Source organism: Oenanthe melanoleuca, chromosome 3 (assembly GCF_029582105.1).
Source record: "Oenanthe melanoleuca isolate GR-GAL-2019-014 chromosome 3, OMel1.0, whole genome shotgun sequence".
NCBI classification, from domain to species: domain Eukaryota; kingdom Metazoa; phylum Chordata; class Aves; order Passeriformes; family Muscicapidae; genus Oenanthe; species Oenanthe melanoleuca.
The window spans coordinates 82,889,761-82,912,025 of record NC_079336.1 but is presented as its reverse complement, the minus strand read 5'-3'; the positions used below and the strand labels follow the sequence as shown (position 1 = coordinate 82,912,025).

Below are 22,265 nucleotides of genomic sequence, written 5' to 3'. Positions count from 1 at the left end.
AATCCCATTTGGAACATATGGCACTGATATCCTCCAGGCACCTTTTGAATATTAAACTCATGTTCATTTTATTCAGCAACACTATATGTTCAGTCTTCATCAGTGATGAGTTCATTATATCTAGTGTGATATTTTGTCTGTTACTGGGGGCCCTGTGTGCTCCCTTTTCATATTATTTTAATGATAGACTTAAAAGCAAAAACCAAATCCTAAACAAAAACAAACCACAAAAAACTTTACAGGAAAACAATTTGAAGCAAAATACAAATGTGAATTAAGTCGTGCTTTGATTATAAGCTGAATTGCTGCAGTAGCAGCAAAATGTTCTCCATAGCTGTCTTCTGATGAAAGAGCAGTGGAGCTCCTGCAGCTGGGATGGGAGTGGAATCCCACGGGCTCCTTACCTTCTGCAGTGCAGGTGAGAAACAGCAGCAGGGGTTGGTAGGTCCTCTGGGAGAAAAGGAGCCTGGTGGGATGTGGCAGCTTGTCCGCCCCCGCAGCTGAAACTAATGTGTGTGTGGTTTCTGCCACAAGAGGGCATAAGCAGCATTGGGATAGATTAAGGAAAGGGGAGGGATATGGGAAGAAGCCTTTTAGGATGCTTCATGAATATAATAGATTACTCCACCTGATACTGATCAGCTCAAAGAAATGCTTTTGTTCCCCTTACTGCTTCCAGCATGTTCAGGTAGGAAATGAGCCTTGGATGCTGACTGCTCAAGCTGTCAGGGCATAGTTTCTGTCAGATGGGATGTCCTTCCCCAGTGCTACATGTGTACAAAAGGAAGAGTGAGTGCTTTATTCTTGTCTCAACAGGCAGGAGATGAGGGATATGAGTGCTGTTGTTATGCTTTTGTTCCTGCTGGCAGGATCAGATGTGCTCTTCTTGGAGTGTGGTCAGGGATGCCCTTTTCTCTTGCACTATGCAGTGGAAAGAAGACACCAATATAAAAGAGAAGTCCAGTCTTCCTTTCAGGTGTTGAACTGCCAGCTGTAAGGACCAGCAAGTCTTGCAGCTGTAAAAGTCACAGACGCTTTTAATCAGATGCCATGGAAAAACATTTTGTCACTGAAGACTAATTTCCTGCAGTTGTTTGCTGTGCTGCAACCCAAGAAAGCTTTCTTTTGGTCCTCCAGTGGGGAATGTTGATGCTGTGGATGCAGAACGTAGGAAAGCAGGTGCTGTCATACTGTAAGAGGCAGCCAGTTGTCTTCGTGTTATCATCTGCACTTTTGCTTGATTTGTTTGTTTTGGGCTTTTTTTTTCCTAATTCAGATGTATGAATATTAGGCTCATTTCTTACTGCCTTTTCTTTTTGTGTCTGTGCATGAGCAGCTGTTTAAGGAGAGGGTATGGTTTGTTAGAAACCTGAGTGAGGTGCAAAGATGCAAAAGGAGGTGGGCAGAGGCAGTGGTGTTGCTACTGTTTCTGTGCTTTGGGTACTGCTTTATGCTGGAGAGGTGATGCTGCAAACTGCCATGTAATTCTATTTACATGGTCTCATCTGTCAGCAACTGACTGTTTTAGCAGTAAATGAGTGGGGATAAGAACATGATCTGCTGGTGACCATGTTGTTGGGGGATTGTCTTTGCAGATCTCTGTGTCCACAATTCACTCCTTTATTGTCAATATTTTTCCCAGCAATTTGCATAGAGAACAGTGTACTTCTTTATTTTCTTGTGTCTTAAAATTTTATGTAGTGTTAACAAAACTATATGACATAACTCTGGTATGACCGCTTTGATTCACAAACTGATAATTAATCTATATTAACAGGGTACATGCACAAAACATATTTTTATGCCAAGTTGGACTGACTGGACTTTCAAGTTGCTCTTTGTTACAGTTCGTGACCATGATTGTCTGTGTTCATTTTCATTAGATTAGCTGTAACTGAATCCTAAACTGCTCTTCATCATGTTTTTCTCAAATGGTGCTCTGACCACTACTGAGGCTACAACTAAAACCAAAGCAGTTGAATGATCATGTCCTTTTCCCTTCCTGTTTTTTCTCCTTTCTTTTTCTGGCCTCTTCACAGTACAATAGGGGCCTATGGACTCTTCCAGCTCATTTAATTTCCATGATCTAATGTTCACTTATGATGCCATGGCTTGAGGCAACATTACCTGGGATTTCCAGGTTGTCCTCGATCCAAGTCCTGCAGAGGCTCAAGATTGTTTAGTTTGTAGTCTAAATAAGATCAGGTATTTTCACCATGGGTTGCCAGAGGCTTTATGTCTGCATCCTCATCCAGGCACCTACATAGCATGTATTTCTGTTCCAAATACATACTTTTCTTTTTGTTAACTTCCTAAGGTCTTAATTTAAAAAAAATCCCTTCAAGTGCACATGTAGTATATAAAGGGCATATATTATTTCTTATTGTTATGACCAGACCAATTCATATGCTCAAAATGAAATGTGCCTGGATGGTCTCCTGGCTTGGAACAGTAGGGTGGAAAGACAAACTCCTGTGTTTGCAGAATGCTGGCAGGTGTGCTCTGTCTCTGTCACAGCTCAGTAATGTGTGATAAAGTTCAAAATACAAAAGCTGCCAAACCAAATCCTCAGTCCTGTAGAACTGGTATTGTTGAGAGCTCAGGGGACGAAGTGGGTGCTCTTTGGTAGATCCTGACCACGGGGGCAGCTGTCTGGGAGGTGGTGAATGCTGGGTGCTCTTCCTGTGTCTCCCATTTTACACCTCTACCATCTGTTAAAGGTGTTCCTAAGCATTTGTCATGCGTTGCATGGTTCCAGCCCTGACTACTGACAGATGGGCAGCAATTTGCCATTAATTCACTCATTCATTCACTTCAGTGTGTGTGTTCCTTGTTTTTCTTCTCCCCTTCCCCCCACCCCAGAGCAAGGTGGTTTTGTCAGGAGACTTAACTTGTTTTATGGTCTGGTCTAAAATGTTGAACTGTAATGGTGCTTTAGTTTTGTAGGAAAAAAGCTGTCTCCTTTTATCACATTCTTTAGGTTTTTCTTCTCATAAGTATGTGCCAAATGTGAAATGAATTGACTTTGCAAGTCGTCACTAGTCTTCTTTCTGATATTGGCTAATGGAATTCATTGGCACTTTATTAAGACAAATATCATTATGCTAAAAAAAGCGAAATAAATGCATTTTTGAAAATGCTGTAGAACTGTTACACTCTATAACTCTTCTGTCCAGCTTCCTAAGGCACCCATGGAAGAAGAGAAAATACTGGTAGTTTTCAGCAATCAAGAAGGGCAGCTGAATTTTGTTATGATGGGGGAATTTATTATTTTTTTTCTATCTGATAGTAAATACCATGTAAACAATTCCATTGGATATGGTCACTACTTGTGCTTAAGGTCCAGAACTGCATATTTGTAAGTATATTCTATTCTAGACCCACTAAAAAGCACCTGATGTCTTGGCCCTGTCGTTGGAGTGCTTGCTGAAGTATTTAAGTCCAACCTAAAAAAACTTTCTTCACCTTTTTCTTCTTGATAACTCAAAGCACATTTTTTACTTGGGAGAAAGTAGAAGGAAAAGAGACAGCATCAGACTTTTCTCTACAAGTCTTCATTTTTTTTGCTCTTATCTTACTTTTTTGCTTGCCTGTACATTGCCCATGATTAGATAGTCTACAGATTACCTCAAAATCTAAAACTGAGATGGGTATTGATGAGAAGTAAGGCCATATGCATTTGCATTCTGTGATACGGTGACTACTAGCTTTAGGGTGGCATTTTATGTAGCCAATATTCATGGCAAACACGTTTTTATCCCTGCACCCCCAAAATAATTACCTGGGTTTTTATTGTTACCAGATGTTTGATGTTGATTTTGGAGTGCAGGAAGGTGTGCAGTGCATGAAAGCAGGCACAAGTGCAGTCTGTACTGCTTACCTTCAAAATTTAATCAGTTTGACAGAAAAGGTTTTTTTGGCTTTGTTTTTAAATGAAATGTAGCTTTTGTCTGCACAGAAAATTCTCCTGCATAAGCTGAAGTGACAGTTAATGTACCAGTACAACTGCTTGTTTTGCTGTCTTGTACAGCATTGCTTCTTTTCTGATAGCTTGTATTTCTTTGGGTAGCTTTGACCCTGCAGTGAATGTGTGTTAAACCATTTTGCAGTTATGATGGTGGGGCCATGTCCTTAGCCTTGAACAGCTGATAGGCTGCCAGTGTGTTAACTGATATGTCCAGTGTTTAATCTTTCCTCTCTGCATCCCTCTGAGTGCACAGACATGATTAAGATAGCATTTGGCAACTAGTCAGCTTTAATTGCTCATGGTGTATGCAGAGTAATATGTTTTTTTAATTTTTTTTTTTTTAGTCTAACCCTCTTATTGCAGGTTAAGCTGTGCTTGCAGACAGTTACTGCAACTTAGGTGCCTGATAATAAACTGTTTAAACCACTGTAATTTCATCATGTGCCTGGACCATCAGACACAAGGTGTTTAAGCACCACCTAAAAGAAATCGTCATTTAAAAGCATCACGTAAGCTCAATATAATTCAAACAAGTACAATCTGTGTGTATGAAGAGGAGATGTGGATGCTTTTAAGGAGTAGCATCTGCTTCATAAATATGAGCTATGAAAGGCTTCCAAATGTCCCCTCTGTTCATCAAATGTGAATGTGATCTTCTCTTAGGAAGCCATCTGGAGCAGGCAATGCTGCAGTCGCTGCCTTGCTCTGTGCCATTGTCCTGGCTGTGCCTCAGAGTGGCTTGTCTTGCTGCTGCACACTCAGTGCTAGTGATTGTTTCATGGGTGGTTTGAACTTCAGGTGTGTTGCCGAGCTTTGGCACATCATAAAATGTTCTGTCTCCAGTGTGCTGATTTTGGGTGGTTTTCACTATTTTTTTTTCTGTCTTCCCCATAGAAATATTGTGAAAGGAATGAGGAGTCTGCGAGAAGTACTACGGACTGTAGAAACAAAAGCTACTCAGACCTTCAAAATGGTAAGGGAATGGGAGATGGGAGGGTGGGGCAGTCTGGTGTGTGGGAATTCTCTTGATTGACCAGTGATGTAGCACAGAAGTGTGTTTGTCTTAACTTGATTGATTGCTGGCTTTTTTTTTTTTGTTTGTTTGTTTTTCTCTTTTTTTAACTTTTGGAAGTGATATGTCAAGTGATCCCCTTAATTCAAAGACCTGCCCAATTGAAACCTCCAAGCTTTCAGACCTGGGCATGTAGACTACTTTTGTTGGGTTTGTGTTTTGGTTTTTGTTTGTTTAATTGTTTTGCTTTCTTGATTTCAGTGCATTTTCTAGCCCTCTTAGAAACAGATGTTACTGGTTTGACAGTGCTGTCCTCAGGTGATGCTGTCTTGTTTTCTTTCTCAATTTCAGTGTGCGTGCACACCTTTCTGCATCTGCATGTAGAAGCATTAAGTACTTCTGTCTCCTACAACAAGCAGTGCTTTTTTAGACTGACATCTTTCAGTGTTCCTTCTGTAAAACCCTCTTCAGTACAGTACAGAGTGATTTTAATGGTTTTAAATTATCCTTTTTTCCTTTTATTCTGCATCTTTACATGCTTTTATCCTGAATGTCTCAGGTAAAGAAATATTTATGTGCCTGTTTAACTTCTTAGACCTTTAACTGGTTCTTCCCTGTCTCCCCTTGGAGAGATCTCATCCTGAAGTTACTCAGGAGGTGACAAGGTCAAGGTCAACAGCTTGCAGAATAAGAGAAATGGGAATGAAAGCTTTGCAGCCCTAAAAGCATTGATACTTTTACAGCTAAACTTGTACCTGATTCTGCTTTTTGTTTTGTGTCATTCTAGAGAAGTTGGGCAGGTGAGGTGAGCATGAGTTTATATAGTGTTTTTGAGAATAAAGACGCATATGGAATCTTGTGCAGCAAATTAGAATAAATTACTTAAATAATTGTCCACTCAAATGGTTGCATCTTTTTCCAAACTGAGATCAGGGTTCAGTGGTATTTTTGTGCTTGCCTGTTTAATCATTTTGTTGAAATGAGTCTAACCATCTGCTGCTCCTAGACTGTGACAGAACGTGGCTCAATTGCTCCTGTCCCTGTGCAACTGGGGACAGCTGTACAACACTCCTGGGGGATTTATCCCTTAGGGGAACTCTCAAGGTGTTCGTTCAGTACTGTTTCCTGGGATTTAGAAGTTGCATTTTCATTTTCTTATTTATTTTTAAAGAGCCATCAAGAAGGCAAAGGGAGAAATGCGCTTAATTAAACAACTTTTTCAAGCATAAAAGTAAAACACATGATTTTTTTTTCCCCCTAATTTGTGGGATCACAGTGTTCTTCAGGCATAATGATGCTTTTTTTAGCCAAAGGCAGTAATAACATAAATCAGAGTCTTGGCTTGTTCTGGTTTGTTTGGTCTTATTCAAAACAAGAGTGAAGCTAATTTACACAGCTACTGTACTGTATGTTAAAATTAAAGACACTAGAAGTATTTGTTGCTTGCCTTCTGAATGGCTTACCACAAAGTGTACTCCTACTTCTTTGTGAACCAGTAGAGATCTTTGTGGTGCTGGCAAATTATTTTCCCTCCCCTCTAAGACTGTAGGAAAAAAATATAGGAGAGTTGACTCCTCAGGCTAAAACTGACTAAATAATTACACACTGAGATGATAAAATGATACTGGCTAATGTTGCAGGGCCCTAAGCCATTTTGCTCATGGCTACTTGCTATAAAAAGCATAGAAAAGCTTAGTTAGAAACAGACAGCTTTCTGTAACTTGTCAGTAGCAGGGCATGGAAGGTCTTGGGGTTTCCAGGGAGTTCTACCTGATGACATTTCTTTGAGACACCATCATAACTCAGATCACTGCCATCTATGAAGACTCCCTTTATGGTGTTCAAGAGGCAGTTCATGCTACTGTGGTTGCATTTTAGACTAATTCAGTGAATTCATGTGTGGTGGGGTGGATGAAAATCAAGAGCCTTGCATCAAAACAAGTTCCTGAAATTGATAATAGGAACTTTAATCTCAGTGTGGTTTATTTGATCCCATAGATGTTGAGGTATGAAATCTATGACATACATGTCCTGCTATTTAAAAGAAAATTACTCTTCGTGGGCTCCTAACACACCTCGATGTGTAAATTTCTTGTAAAATACATATCCAGAAGAAGCAGTTGGAGAAGTTGCAAAATACTATTTGCAAGCATTAGGACAGGAGGACTGAAGTTTCAGCCTGCCCTCTGTTTTGTGCAGTATTTACTTTACAGTACAGAGTGGTGTGCTGCTTAGAATTCACAGAAGGCACCACCCATTTTGATGTCTCTGAGCTTGTTCACAGGCTCCTCTATTTACAGCGAGAGAAATTAGGGATTTGATGGGTATCAGACAAGGGTAAATGCCAAAGATAGTTTTGCTAAGTGAAGTTAACTTGCCTCCTTTTGCGCCCAGCTTGCCAGCTGTGCATATGAAGTGGAAAGCAACTATTTAAGGATCTTCAGCTGCATGATGGTAAAAAAAGTACGTGATGTTGCTGTTTCACTGTAAGGTTCCTAAGCATCTTCTCTCCTCCCTCCTTTACTGCAGCAGGAAGAGAGAAGCAGTACCAAGATGAAACTACAAGAGTCTACAAGGGAGATTGATGATAACAGATGAAAGGCTGATCTTTTAAACCTAACACAAAAGTTGCCTGTGGTCCTGAGATTTGCATACAAAATTCTGAGGCTGAGAACACAGTATAGTGTCGTCATCCTCCCATATAGTAACTATTGTGAGATTGTCTCAGCAGTCTGTGTGGCTATCAGTTGTCCTTGTTAACCAAAGCATCCCTTGCTGTCAGGCCTTTTTGATAATCTTTTTCCTAGGGCATTGCAACAATACCATGTAAATGCAGAAGTTTGGTCTTTTCTCAGGAGGGAAGAAACTGACCCTTTTGTAGACCTCAGCAGCTGATTTTGCTACTCCAGCTTTCTGGAAAGTGGTACTGGTCATGCTGGTCATTTGCTTCTCAAGGTAGAACATGGTGAAGAGTGAATCTTTTGTGTTGGAGAAGGCTTCACTGATATATGCCTTTTTCTGTACTAATCTCTAGACTGCAGCCAAACAGTTAGCCCAAGTACTTCTCCATTCCCTCAGTGAAGACTGTTACTGGAGCCCTTTATCTGATCCACTTCCTGAGTTCATGAACAAGGACTATCAGTCCTATGTTAGCAATCTTCTTTGTCGGAGTCCTGAGCTGTACTCAGAAGAGAAGTAAGTGTTCATTTTTATTTCATTTATCTGGAAGGAGTGTATTTGAACACTCTTTGGTACTGCTAATTATGTCACTGAGTCATGTAGTAGTTTTGTGCCTTCTTATTTTTCAACTTGCCACTACAAAGTCTGCTGGAAAAATAAAACATTAAACTTTGAGTGATTTCCTGCCCCCGCCTCCCCCACCTAGGGAGAAGAAGGTCCAGCCAAAGAGTTGTCTTTGCTATGAAATTGTAATAATCTATTTAGGGTTCAGTATAACTCATCTAAGATATATTGCAGAGCTTTTAATTGTGTGAACCTGCAAAGAAAGTATTGTCTAGCAAATGAATTATGCATGAGATGTTTCAAGTTACTGCTTCTCTTGTGAAATGAGAAAGAAGCTGACAGGATAACTCTTGACCTTCCTCAGAAAAATGTATTCTGTCTTTCAGTGTGTACTGCCCTCAAGACAACGTAGAAGAGGCTCTTCTCCTCCTCTTAATCAGTGAATCCATGGTAAGCCAAAAATGAGTTTGTAGTATTAATGTGCAAAGGGATATCTAGCATTTCCATGTCTCCTGGTTGGTTTTGTTTACAGAATCTTCCCTAGATAAACAGAAGCAAGGCTTCAGGTGCTGAGTGGAAAATACTATCTATTCTTTTATTAATGACACCACTTTTATTAAGTGGAATGTTTGTGAAGAATTTTGGGAATTATCAAGACAAGAAATTGACTGCATTCACCATAGCTGTATGCAGGTTCTGATGTCCAGATAGATTGTCAGTAGGCATGTTTCCATTCATAACATCTGTGTGGATTTATGGATCAAGAATGAGAGGAAGAGAGCCTTGCCTAAAGCCAGGTGTGATGGAGGTACCTGCTGATTGGAATTGCAGGGTGCATACTCTTTCATGCCTTCGTCTGCAGTCCTTGGCTTTTTCAGTCTGGAGTGATCTTTGACAGTTTCTGATGCAGTGATACAGGAATCTTGTGACATGCACAATCATTCATAATAAGCTACAATGAAATAATTAGATTTGTTCTATTTATAGCATTGGTGGCTTTAAAAATCCATTTGAGAGGCAGGCAGAAAATTGGAGGAAAAATAACTGCATGGTAACTTTGATAATTTTCGTGTTCTGAGAAGATGCAAATGTACAGAAAACGTGTAAGAAATGTTTTCTGAAAATGTGTGAGCAGTGTGTATTTTGCTTTAAATACAGAGTGGTCCCTTGTACCTCAAAGTAAGATTCAAAACCTTGGATCATTGACAACCTTCTCAGAAACTTTTTAATAATTTTCAGACAAATTGAAAAGAGATACTATGGAAACTTTGGGTTTTGCTTCCTTCTGTTCTTATTGTCTGGTTCTTCTGGCTCAAGTTATTGCCATTCCCACAAACTTCTTCAGCAGAGGGCTTTAAATTGTCTTTAAATTTAAATTGACTTTAAATTGCTTTTAAAATTCAGGTGAAAATGGAAGAGATGAAACCACCCCAAAATATTAAATTGACTTCAAAATCATGTACATCTGAGTGTTGCTATGTGCTTTTCAGTGCTTTCTAGATTAAAGCTCTGTAGCAAATCTGCTTTGTGTTTTCAAGGTTTTTGCCAGTCAGAAGGTCTTTCATAATTAGAAGTGGAGACTATAGGAGTGAGGGCCTGTAGGATATCGTGCACTTCTGTTAAAATCAGAAGTACTCATGTCAGTGGGGCTTGTCGGGGCTGATCCAAGCAGCAGGGGCATCAGGGTCTGGCACAGTGACAGAACTGACTGCTCCAGCCTTTATGGGACTGGACTTGCACTTAGAGACCATGTGGGACCTCAAACTCCACATCTTGTTCTGCTGAGGTGGTGAAAGTACTGCCTATCTAAGAGCGTGGGAATGGTGAACTAACTGGTCCTGTAGTTATGGATGGTCCTAAGTTATGGATGAAGTAGTGTGAAAATGCTAGATAGAAATGGGACTGCTGTGCTGAGTTCCAGGTTAAATAAGTAAGCTTGGTGTATGACTAAATGCTGCCTCTGATATGTAGGAATTTCCTGGAGGAAGATGCAAGGCACTTTGATCTGCTACATATAAAACAAACAAAAGAAGATCCTGTAGCAGAGCACTGTAGGACTCGTGTAATTGTATTTCTGATTCTGGGGAAATGGAACATCTGAGCCTTCATCTTGCATCAGCCTTGCCAGGAGTTTGTTCTAACTAAAATTCAGGACAAGTGTATAGAAATACACTTAGGAACCACATGAATGTTCTTCCTAAGTGAAGGAACAGAGGGAGCAATCTAATTCTTACATATGTTTGTAATCCATAAATACTTTCCTGCACATTTTTATTATGGTACTTAGAAGGGGAATTTTGTTTAGCTTACAACATGACATGTTTTCCATAACAGCATTGCTGTAGGCTAGTGAGTTTTCTCCTGTACAGGTTGTTTGTTTGAAGTTTTGGTTTTTGGTTTTGTGTATTTTTTTTTTCTTTAAAAAAACAACTTACAGAAGCTCATGGAATGAGTTAAGAGGAAGCAGATTTCCAATTGAAATCTCTCCCTGATGATACAGTGTTAACAACTGAATAAAGCATACTTTCCTTCCTGGAGAGAATGTCAATGTCAAGTGATACATTTCTTTAGGCCAGTAAACAACATAGTTGATGTTCCTGGATTTCAGCAGGGTTAGGTGTTCTTCCAGTATTTACAATTGTGAATCCCTTAAAATGAAACAGAAGTATGCAATTACATTAGCTTCTCTGACACTTTGGTCTGTCAGAGCAAAATTGACCAGAAAGGTACTTCTATCACATTTTTAAAGAGACAAAGAATAGTCAGACTGTTGTAACTCTCTTGCAAGACTGTAAAGCCAAACAGATTCTTCAAGTACCTGTTCCTGACTCCTACCACTCCAAAATGACCTTGAAAGGGGACAGAATTAGGGGAAGGAGGGACAGAAAAAATTTGCAACCTGTGGAGATGTACTGGGGAGGAGCATAAATCATCAGAGAACCTCAAAGTAAATATGTGCTGAGAAGGAGACGTGGTACTTTCTCAAGAAGTGTACACCTGCAACACCTTTGCTGCTGAAATTCACTGTTTTTATGTTTGACTTGCCGTCTTAAGGTGAAGCTGATATTTGCTTTGCCAGGATCTGACTCCCAGGAAGATGTTATGGGACAGTAGACCTATTCTTGTCAAAGGGAAAGCAAGAAATTGTCTTGAGGTTCTTGAGAGCCAGAGCTTTTTTCTTACCAAACCTTCTCTGGCTCTTAATGGTGGAGGTTTCTGGCTTACTTACCCCTTTCCCTTGCATTGCAAAGGAGCCAGTTTGCATATTCTGGTGGGATGAAATGAGAATATATATTTGAAAGGGGCAATTAAGGGTTCCTTCAGTGTTTTGCTCTGCCTTTGAGCCTAAGTATGTAAAAGGTTTTCAAATGGCCAAATAACATGGTATCCTCTTCCATGGCTCTGCAGATGGTTCTGTGGATATATTAACACTTACAGTGAAAGCTTGTAGCCTGCTTTGCTCTGGCATTCTCAGGAATTGCCTCCTGTGTTCTTTATGTCCTGCTAAAAATGGGAGCCTATTTTCATAAGTTGAGGTATCTCAGTAAACAATGAAAAGAATCCTGGTTGTTGAGCTTGGCAAATGTTCCTTCTCTGTGCCAGCTGTTTAGTCACAGCCTTTGGCTGTAGAGTTCTCATGAAGGAATCTAGTGAAACAAATCTGGCAGCCTGAAGATTGCCACAGTCAAGGCTATCTTTATGGGTGTTTGTGGTCTTTTGGCTACTCTATTATTCCTTCTGTATGGCCTAAGTTATGGTATGGATGGGCTGTGTTTCTGAGAGGATGAAAATGCTTTCCTTCAGACCAAGAAGGCCAGCTGGTGACAGCCTTTACAAGCTCAGGCTGTGGCAGAATGGTGTCTTCCTATCACATGTTGGAGAAACATGGACTTGCCTATTTTAAAACCACTAGTCCTCTCTCTTACTGCATTTAACCCATCTCAACCAGTGACACTTTGTGAGGGCAACTGAGGACATACTGTGACTTGGTGCAGTGTGATTTTTCTGCTTCACCTACCAATGGGAACAGGACCTCTTCAGCCATCAGGGACTTTGGTGCTTTGAGCTGCAGGGTGTAGACAGAGGAGGTTTAGCATGACTAACCCTTAGCTGCAGTTTTGTTTATTTTAATAGCTATTCTCAAGAGTATTCAGAGTTGACTGCACTGCCCTTAAAGTTAGCCAGAAGCTTCTCAGAGCCAGGAATGGAACATTTAGTATTACTTTTTGTGTTTACTTTTGAGGTTAAAAAAAAAGGCAAGTTTTTTGTTTGCATTTAGAAACCTTCCCTTGTTGAATCTGAGGTCCATTATACAGTCTGAAATGCCTTTATTCAGTACTGGCAATGCTGGCACCTGCAACTGGGGATTTTGGCTGATGTGGTCCTCTACACGTACCAGGTAACATGGTTTTTTTTGGCTCTATATTCACTTATACTGGAAACGAAGCTCCTTGTATCCAAAACTAATAAATTCTGTGCCTGTGTAAAAAAGATTAGAAATGTCATCCCCGTCTTATCTCTGATTTGAATCCCTAAAGGCGATTTGACCTTGGAGGGCCTGAGAGCATGGAACAGATGGTGAGGGGGAAGGAAGATACTGGGACTTGTCCTGTTCTTTTTACTGGTGAGAACAAACTCATGGCTGTGAGCATGCCTTTAACAGAATAATGTTAAACCCATATATTTTTAAACACAGAAATAAATAAAACCTGTTAGCTCTTCAGTTGCTAGTTTTATTAAAATAACGCTGCCCAACAAATCGATTCGTGATGAGCTGTTGCTTTTGTAGGTTGGTTTTTCCTGCTCTCTTTTTTTTTTTTTTTAAATGGCACCAAGCCCAGTGATGATACAACAGCTGGATGACCATCATGACTCTCTTACTGAGGGCTGTTGGACTGTGGCAGCTGAAAGGGACAACTGGGGACAGGGTTGCCTGCTCTGTTGGTTCCTGCCAAATCACAGCTGTGCACTTAGAGTAGCAAATCTGGCTGTGTCTGTTCTGGTTTGCAAGGCAAAGCTGTGTGTTCAGGATCTGCAAAGTTGAACTGAAGAATCTTTCCAGTGGGAAACACACTACCTCTGCTAATTACCTCTTGAATAAATGGTTCTAAATGTGAGTTGCTGGAGAACAGGGTATGAGAGCTTTTTTGCTTCTTCTTTGCAGTACTAAGTCCTGTTTCCAAACTTGCACGGAGGATGTAAATTCTCGGTAGATTGCTTTCGAAATCCAGATAACTCTTAGCAAGTGGATGACTTTGTTACCCAAGCTAATATCCATAAACAGACCTGCTTACTTTCTGTTTCTGTCTTCCTTTTGTGTAGTGTTGTTTGGCTGTTTTGGATGAGGGCATATGTCTGTCTTGCTTTCAGTGATGTTTCCAGAATTAGTTCTGCTACAGTACAAGGTGTTAGAATGCACCTGAAACATGAAAGATATATCTATGTGATCATATTTAATAGAAATTATAATGGGCTGTTTTGATGAATTGACATCTAAATTTGCCACCAGTAACTTGTAGTCTGTTGCTTACCAGAATGAGACACATGCCAGTGTGGTTCACAAGGGGGTCAGTTTTCATTTGCTGTGCTTCTGGTCTGAAGTGGAATGAGTTGTAGTATCTCTTCAAGAGGAGTTTTGTAAGTTCCTGGGGTATGGTTTGTCCTCCCTGTTCTACCCACATGCCATTTTTACAGCAGCTGTGCAGTCGACACTGAATATTTTCTTTGCATATTAGTTATTAGTTAGTGAGAGAAGCCTTCAGGTGCTGTGTAAAGATGATCAAAACTTAGGCAAAAAGTCTGTAGCCTCTTGCATTTAATAGGTTCTTGTCATTGTGAAGAATTCATTTATTTTGTTGGCAGTAAAGGCAAAACAGCCAGAAGGGAAACCCAAAGGATATGGGCTAAATATTTCCCAGCTCTTAGCAGAAAAGGCATCAATTGCATGATTTCAAAGGCCTGTTGTCAATCTCATACACACAGCATTTGTTTTTCTCTCTTAATGGTAGTATTGAATCACATCAATTACATTATTACAGTACACTGTGTAAAACATGCTGCTGTTCTGTATAGATGGGTTGCAGTGGATCTGGCAATTATGTCTATTATGAAAAGACACAAGTTGAACATTCGAATGCCCATGAATTAGGGGCCAGGCAGCAGGCACTCATTAAAGATTTTAATTGCTTTCTTTTTCTTCTTTGGAAAAAAGCAGGGGAAGCCATGTTTCAAAGTGAGCAATTAAAGGATACTTCATAGCTAATTGCTCTGAGAAGGGGCTGCTACATGGAATATACTCTATTGTAATTCATATGATTGCTTGACATTTTATTAAGAAGCATATCTTTGTACTGTGGTAAAATTTAATTTTCTGCAGCGTAACTGTGTGCGTAATAACTGCTGAAGTAATGCTGTTTGGATTTGCTGTGGCTCTTCTCCTTTCTTCCTGAAATAAACAAGCCATAAATAAACATCACTGATGTACAGCAAATCTCTGTGGATAGGGGCCTTATCAAGTTTGCAGGTAAGTGTGCTGTGTCTGTGCACAGGAAGGGCCAAGCTGTGTGCATCTCAGTGTTGCGGGTGCTCAGAAAGGCAGAGCTGTTCCCTGAAAGTGCTGCTGGCATTGCTGTGTTTGGAGCCAGGCTGAAAAGTCCTGCTGAGCCCAGGGTCTGTGCCCGGTCAGGTTCAGAGGCTCCACAATGGCTGCATGCTGGGTTAGCTCAGGGCTGGAGCCTCTTGGGCATGTGTGGTCACCACGTGGGCTGTGCCACTGGGCTGTGGGAAGTGGGGCTGAAGGTGCTCAGTGTCCTAGGTCTGACTACAAAATGTGTCTCTCCAGACAGGATTGGTGTCATGTCTGAGCCACCTACATGTACAACTAATTGTGCCTAATGCATCCCAAAATATGCAAGTGGTGATGCATCTCTGGGTTGCTCAATTACTTTGGAATGCTTCAAAAAAAGGGGCATTGACTGTATATTTTTGCCTTTCTAATGCAAGTTATGCTAATTCCCAGTGGTGAAACCTGTGTTGGTAGCACTGGTGACCTTCTCCATCCCACAAAACAGTCTTGAACTGAGCTTCTCTTGGTTTGACTTATTCTCTCTCTGCATCCTGCTTGTGTATGTGAGGCATGTCTGTAACAGTGGGAACAGCTTAAAGGAATAGTCATGGTGGGGGTGTTGAAAATGTATTTGTAGCTGTGTTTTACTTCTGCTAATAGTGGAGGGGGAGGAAATAATGCAGTAGGACAAATTGAAATTGCTGCTTATGTTATGGATAAACTGCTTGAGACCAGTGTTGTACAAATAACCTGTTTTCCAGTTGTGTTCAGGAAAATCAGTGGTCTGAAACAATAGAAACGCAGCTATTGAAAAAATATTTGTGTTAATATCTTAGAATTTTTGCATTCTCAAAAGCAAAATGAAGTGTCTCTCTGTGTACATTTCACTAGGTAAAATTCCGTGTCCCACAGGATATATGTATTCTTTATTGCAGTAACTGCAAGTGTTTGCCCCTTGTACTTGCCAGTCTCTGTCAGGATTTCCCACTGACAAATTAATATTTACAAAAACATAAACAAAGGCAAAGAAAAAAAAATGGTTGATGATGATCTGAGGGACAGCAGAGAGGCAGGCCACATAGATGTGCCAGTTTTCTGTGTGGGATTCAGGAAACAGTGATTCACATTCCCTTCTCTGACCTCTGTGTGTACAACTGCAGTAGTAGTTTGAGCCTTACTTAGGATGGGGATATACCTTATTGTCTTAGACACAATCCATATTCTTGCTACTGTTCAGTTTTTTATGAGGTTTGCACCTTTTGGTTTGGGGTCTCTACTATAATGTGGGCTCTTGATTTATTTTTTTTTAGAGCAGCTGGAATTAGCAATTGGGAATAGGTCTAGTATTGAAGAAATTGTTGAGATAGAGGTAACAATGAAATTGCTAGTGGCAACTTTTATTCATGGAAGCATAGAGAGTGCTAGATTGCAAAGACCTTCGATGGCTTTGAGATTTGAAAGCTTGAACAAAATCAGCAGGTTTATGACCTTCTGGGAAAGATTATTCATCATGCCTATGCATATGTTGCATTTAACTGCTGTCTGCTTGGGTAAAGTATGATATACACAATATGGTCAATATGGCTGCAATTTTAGAATGTTGCATCCTTGTAATATGCCCTATTGCAGGATTTGGGTACTGGGATACTAGTACCAATATCTGTGTCAAAATGTGATGGACAGTCATGAGTTTTGATTAATTTTCTATCTGCTAATGCATCCCCTTAAAACTCATAGCTTGGTATTTGATGGATACTCAGGCTATAGCTGACTGTAATGGGAGGTTGTTGGTGAGATTACAGAGCATGGGGGTGCTGTCTCAGTAGCTGTTTGCTACAAACAATTGTCATAGCAATGTAACCAGTGTAGAAAAAACTGTTAATGCTATTGTATATACCTGTGAGGATTCACTTGGCAATAAGGATCATACAGTGCATGGGTTTATTTAACTCCTTTTTTTCCTTTTAAAGTACCAGTCTTACGTAAAATCCAAACAGAGCTTAAACATGTATATTTTTTAAAATTCTTTTTTAAAATTTCTAAATAAAAGGTAATAAAGGTAGATGAGCTATGCCTCTGTACACTGGTTGCAGAATTTTAAAAGTTGGTTTCATTCTGTCATGCATTCTGTTGTTCTGAACTATTTTTTTAATCAAGAATTGCATCTTCTGCAGTAGCATGAAAAAGGAAAATGCCTTTGTGGCTGCAGGCGTTGGTGTAAGTTTATTTGTGCAAACACTGGACTGGGTCTGATCCATCAGCTTGCTTTAACTGCAGTCACCATTTAGCTCTAGGTTGAGATTGTGTTAGTTGTCAGTAATTGTGTTTGCAGTCATGGCTGGAGGCTGTGATGAAGAGTGCTTTGAACTGGGGCATTGCACAGATAAAATCATGATGAAACAGCTGCAGCTTAATCACAGTGAAATACGCGTGGGCTGTAAGGGCTGCATATTCTGGCAGCTTTTATTACACTTAATTCCCATGTTTAACCTTTTTACGGAAAAAAAATTCTCCCCACAATTAGAAAGAAATAGATGTAAGATTATAGTTGTATTGTAAAATAAATCACATAACCTTCCTGTTTCAAGGAGGGAACATTTTGTTTGCCTTTGCTCAAGGTGAAATTGCTGGCAATTTTCTTAATTTTTCTGATCTTTTAGATGTCTAGACCTGAGTGTCTGATGTTGCACCCCTTTCAGCTGAGGAGCCCAGGGCAGTGTGTCTGTACTGTCAGATGGTGCTCAGGCTCAGTGGCATCCAGCACTGCCTCTCCCAGAGGCTGGACAGTCTGGGTGACTCTGTTTGGAAATCAGAGGGACTTTACTGTTTACTCTGGAATTGTAATCTCCCTCTCTGTCCTCAGAAAAGCTCAAAGGGCTGGGATTTTGAGGTAAATCTTGAGTCTGTGGCATGTGGTATTTTGGGACATCCTTGGAAATTGCTGTTTTCTGTCAAAATTCATGTTTCTTCCTGATCTAGGCCCAACAATGTACTGATAGATCAGCAAAATTAAAACATATTTTATATATTCTTTTTTTTTTTTTTTTTTTTAATTGGTGTTGCAATCCCCAAACCTTTAATTGCTTTAAGTTGATGACAGGCAAATCTGATTACCTGGGCAACCTGCTCCAATTAAAAAATAAAAGGTGAGTAGCAAAAAAGAACAACAAAAATGGATGGTATTGTGAAGAATAGCGTAGACACAGAAGATAAATTATCAACCTTGGAAGCAGTTACCACAGTTGCAGGCAATTGAAGTAATAAAGAAGATGTTTCAAGGATGGCCTTGAATTTCTAATTATTGAGAAAATAAGGAAGACGGTTTAAGGATGGCCTTGAATTTCTAATTATTGAGGAAATGGGATATGGTAGGTCTGTTTCATAATGCTCTAATTCTGTGACAGAAATCCAGATGAGATATTTGTAGCAGTTCCTTCCTGTAGATACAGCTATCTTCTTGAGTTTGCTTCGTGTAGGTAGAAAGCACCTCTGTGGAAACACCTTCCTTACACTGAGATAAAAAGAAAAAGCCTTGGGATGATTTTAAATGAGATGCTATGGGTGCTGGGTGTAGCTTCCTGTGGAGGAGCGGGTTCTGCGTTGCTCTCCTGGTTTCTGACCCTCCCTTGTGTGCGCAGGCGAACCGGGACGCAGTGATCAGCCGAGCCCCAGAGCAGCAGGATGACCGAGCCGTCAGCCTCCAGGATGCCTCTGCAGTCTACGACCTCCTCAGCATCACACTGGGCAGAAGAGGGCAGTATGTGATGCTGTCTGAGGTACCTCCCTCGGCCTCTGCCATTCCAAGCACTGGCTTGCTGGGGAGGGTGAAAATGGAGTGTGCTAGTTAGCAATTAGCATGAACAGCTACAGAGCCATGGCTGCGAGGGCCAGAAATGCAACAGAACTGCTTGGGACATTAACATAATTTATATGTAGGCACTTGAACAAAGTGGCTGCCTTTTGAAGTGATGATATACACTAGCAAGTCCCATTAGAAGTGTAAATGGAGTCATTAAAAAAAAAAAAATCACCTGGCTCTCCAGGGCTATAACAGATTCTTTCCTGACCCAAGCAGCAGTCTTGACAAAAGGTGTAAGGAGGGAAATAAAGTCTGACATTCCTTTCTTTATTTCTTTCTCAGTGCTTGGAGAGAGCCATGAAGTTTGCATTTGATGAATTTCACCTCTGGTACCAGCTTGCCCTATCCATGGTAGCTTGTGGAAAGGTAAGGTTGAAACCAAAGGGCTCAGAAAGGGCACATTTTCCCCTGAAAGAGTGGATCTGGATTACTTGTTTGAATGTGTAGAGTCATGTGTGTTGTGGGAGTAGGTGCCATCAGGCAGCTCTGTGAAAGGACAGTGCTCTCCTTTTAGTCTCTGATTGCACTTTGTGATGAGGGGTGTGAGTTTGATATTGAGTACTGTTCTTTCTGTGTAGCGGTTTTTTCTCATTACTAAGGAGGAAAATGGATTTTGTGCATAGCTATGGGTTAGAAAGCATTATACAGTTGTCCATTGTCTGCAGGTTCAACATAAATGGGCTAAGTATAAGAAAGAACCAGTGTCTAAAACTGCCATCAATTCACTGTGTGTCTCTATGCAGTTGACTTAAGCTGTGGTTTCTCCATCTGTTAAAGGAAATGTATATTTTTTTTTTAGAGAACTTGTAAGGTTTAATATTTTTAAAGTGCTTGGTGCAAAATACGCTCTAGAAAAAGAAACAATGTGAATGTTGGCATGGTCATGTGTTTCAGCATAAGTGGTTTTTTAAAATTAGTGTGGTATTTATGAAAGTCATCAGTAAACCACTGAGATGGCTGAAATGTGGTTGTGGAAATTAGGAAAAGGTAACAGGAGCTTTTCTTTATTAGTCTTAAAAGAGTGGACTTGCTGTAGGAAATGTAGATGGTACAAAATTTAGCTGGTTCATTCTCGAGCCCCCACGTGCATGTTTGGGAGGCATGAGCAAATTGATGCTGTGCAGTAGCAGACTACTTGAAATGGTCCTATATTCTGTGCCCAGGAGTGTGCAGGAATCCATGTGGACCTGAGTGGAGACCACCAACTGGCACTCATTTGCCAAATTCCAGCTACTACTGGTCTTTTATGGCTATAAGCTGAGCCAGAAACAGTAGCCTTGGTGTGGAAATAAGAGACAAATTTATGCTTCTGCAAAGAATTTGTCTTGTGAGGTATAAGTGGCTGCAAAGCTTGGAAGATGTCTGAAGGAATTCCTTCACTTCTGTAAGCATAGGCAAAGCCTTATCTTGGAAGACTGTTGATAAGCATTCTACTTCCAAAAAATGGTAGAACAATGAGAGAAAGTCTAATAAAGAGCATCAGATGTGACTAAGGGTATAGTCAGCAGTACTATGGAAAGACTGAAATTATTTTTTTCACCTTAAAGGGGAGAAAAAAAGTCTGAGAGAAAAAAGTCTTCAAGCACTCTTAAAAAGAGGGGTTAATCTTGTCTGTGGTGGTTAGGACAAGACATGATGGCATCTAATTGCAACCACACAAGTTCATGTTTCTTATTAAGAGGAAAAAAAATAAGGATAGTGGAACATGGAAAAAGAGTGCCCTGTGGAGATTGTGTGGAGCCTTAAATCACTGGGAATCTGTGGAACACCCTAGGCAAATCTGTAGTGACCCCTCTGTGAGGCACCAGGGGTGTCTTCTCTGGGACCTTGCAAACTCTGTTCTCGGTCTCCATCATTGTCTCTTTTTAAATATAACACATCTGGCTGATTTATGAGATAGCAAAGCTTTGGCAGTGCATATTAGATCAGGAGGGAGCTGAACAGAGATCTTCAGTCAGAAGGAGCCTCACAGATTCCTACAGAAGTTCACTGCAAGCATTTAGAAATCCAATTCCAAGCTTGGAAACAATGGTTAGACTCAATCATGTATAAGGAAACCTGAAGCTACTGGTGGAATACATAAACAATGAGCTTGGTGCCATGGTGTTAATGTTGTTTGGTGCACTGACCTAGGTCAAGTGGCGGCTTACATGTCATGTCTACCTCAGCTTGGAATTCAGCTGGACTTAGCACAGTCCTGTCCTCTGTGTCTTTGCAATCCTTCAGGTACCTGATCTCTTGATACTGGGGACAACAATGATACACAGACTGTGATAGAAAGGCACAGAATCTTACTATGAACATGGGGTTTGCCTGGGAGCTTTATTGGCTTTGTAAGTTGTGCAACCTGGTTCTCAACAGCAGACAATGCTGTAGCTCTAGTAATCTGCTGGAGAGCAAATGAAGATTTTTTAACTACTGATGTTTGAGAGGAAATGTATGCAGAGAATAATTGTGCTTCAGTCTTAGATTAGTATGGAGAAACGGGGCCAGATCTTTAGCTTCTAACAACTTGGCAATTCCATTCTTGTCCATTCTATGTTTGCATACCTCTTCTCCTTCCCTACATGTTACAAAATATTTGGTACTTAGATATTTATGTTGCTCCTTTTTATTTTTTTGTCTCTGTAGCTGTCCTATCTTTTCAGATTTTGAAGTACATCTTGTCTTTCTGCCTGTACTTTAAATATTTACAAGGTAAAATGTCCTGATCTTGCCTATTGATGTAACAGTGCTAAGTGTTCTGAGCCCTATATGGGTCAGAGGGAATTCCCTTACCCAACAATCCCATCTGTGCAGTATTTCACTTCTAATCCCAAAGTATTCCCTGAGGATTCCTGTCATATACTCTGCAATGCGTCATCTTGCTAATGGGAGATGTGGCATACATTTTTATATTGCTTTGCAGCTTGATAGTAGGACAGAGCTCATTTAAAAGCAAGTGCTCCAGTGTAGCAGAAAGAGCTGATGAGAAAACAGTGTGGTCAGTCTAGACTGCAGAATGCATAGTATACTTGAGCTTTTATAGGTGAAGATCTATTTTCACCTGTCTCATTCACAGCCAATTCATGATCTCATTTCTTGGTAATGAAACCTCACATCCTGCAGCATTACTTGTTCTGCAGTACAGCAAATTGCTCTCATAAATCCTGGGCACGACAGGAACAGTTTTATCAATGTGTAAATGCTGGAAACTTTGCTTTCTCTTTTTTTTTTAAGCATGTTTTTAGGATTTTCAAGTCTGACCTTCTTAAAAGTGCCATAAAATCCTATCTTGCCCTCTAATCTACACTGACTTTGACTAGAAGTATGTTTAATTTATATATTCAGATTAAGTCAATCAAATCAAATTTCAATATAGTTTCTTCTTCTGCCACCCAAAAAATTGCCAAATGGTGATTGTCATTTTTCACAAGTGATCAGTCTGCATGTCAAGCCAGCCACCTTGGCTCGTTACCACATGTAGGCTTGAGTTTGCACATTATTCTGAAAAGCATGTGTCTTAACAAAAATAGGCACATCACTTCAGTGAGTTCCTACAGGCCTTGGGGCTTCCTAAAACAGTGAATGAAAAAACTCAGGGAAGCATAACCTCCCTGCCTGTCTTTTATCCACTTAA

General features: G+C 40.3%; 1 protein-coding gene across 3 annotated transcripts in view; it reads left to right on the top strand.

The window, feature by feature from the left end:
- Positions 1–22,265, top strand: part of TTC7A (tetratricopeptide repeat domain 7A) — a 169,877-nt gene that overhangs the window by 24,602 nt on the left and 123,010 nt on the right. For all 3 annotated transcript variants that reach the window (XM_056488737.1, XM_056488736.1, XM_056488738.1), the window contains 5 exons: positions 4,862–4,940; positions 8,014–8,174; positions 8,609–8,672; positions 18,426–18,563; positions 18,929–19,012. In XM_056488737.1, the coding sequence (XP_056344712.1) occupies positions 4,862–4,940; positions 8,014–8,174; positions 8,609–8,672; positions 18,426–18,563; positions 18,929–19,012 (526 nt within the window). The remainder of the gene's footprint in view (positions 1–4,861; positions 4,941–8,013; positions 8,175–8,608; positions 8,673–18,425; positions 18,564–18,928; positions 19,013–22,265) is intronic.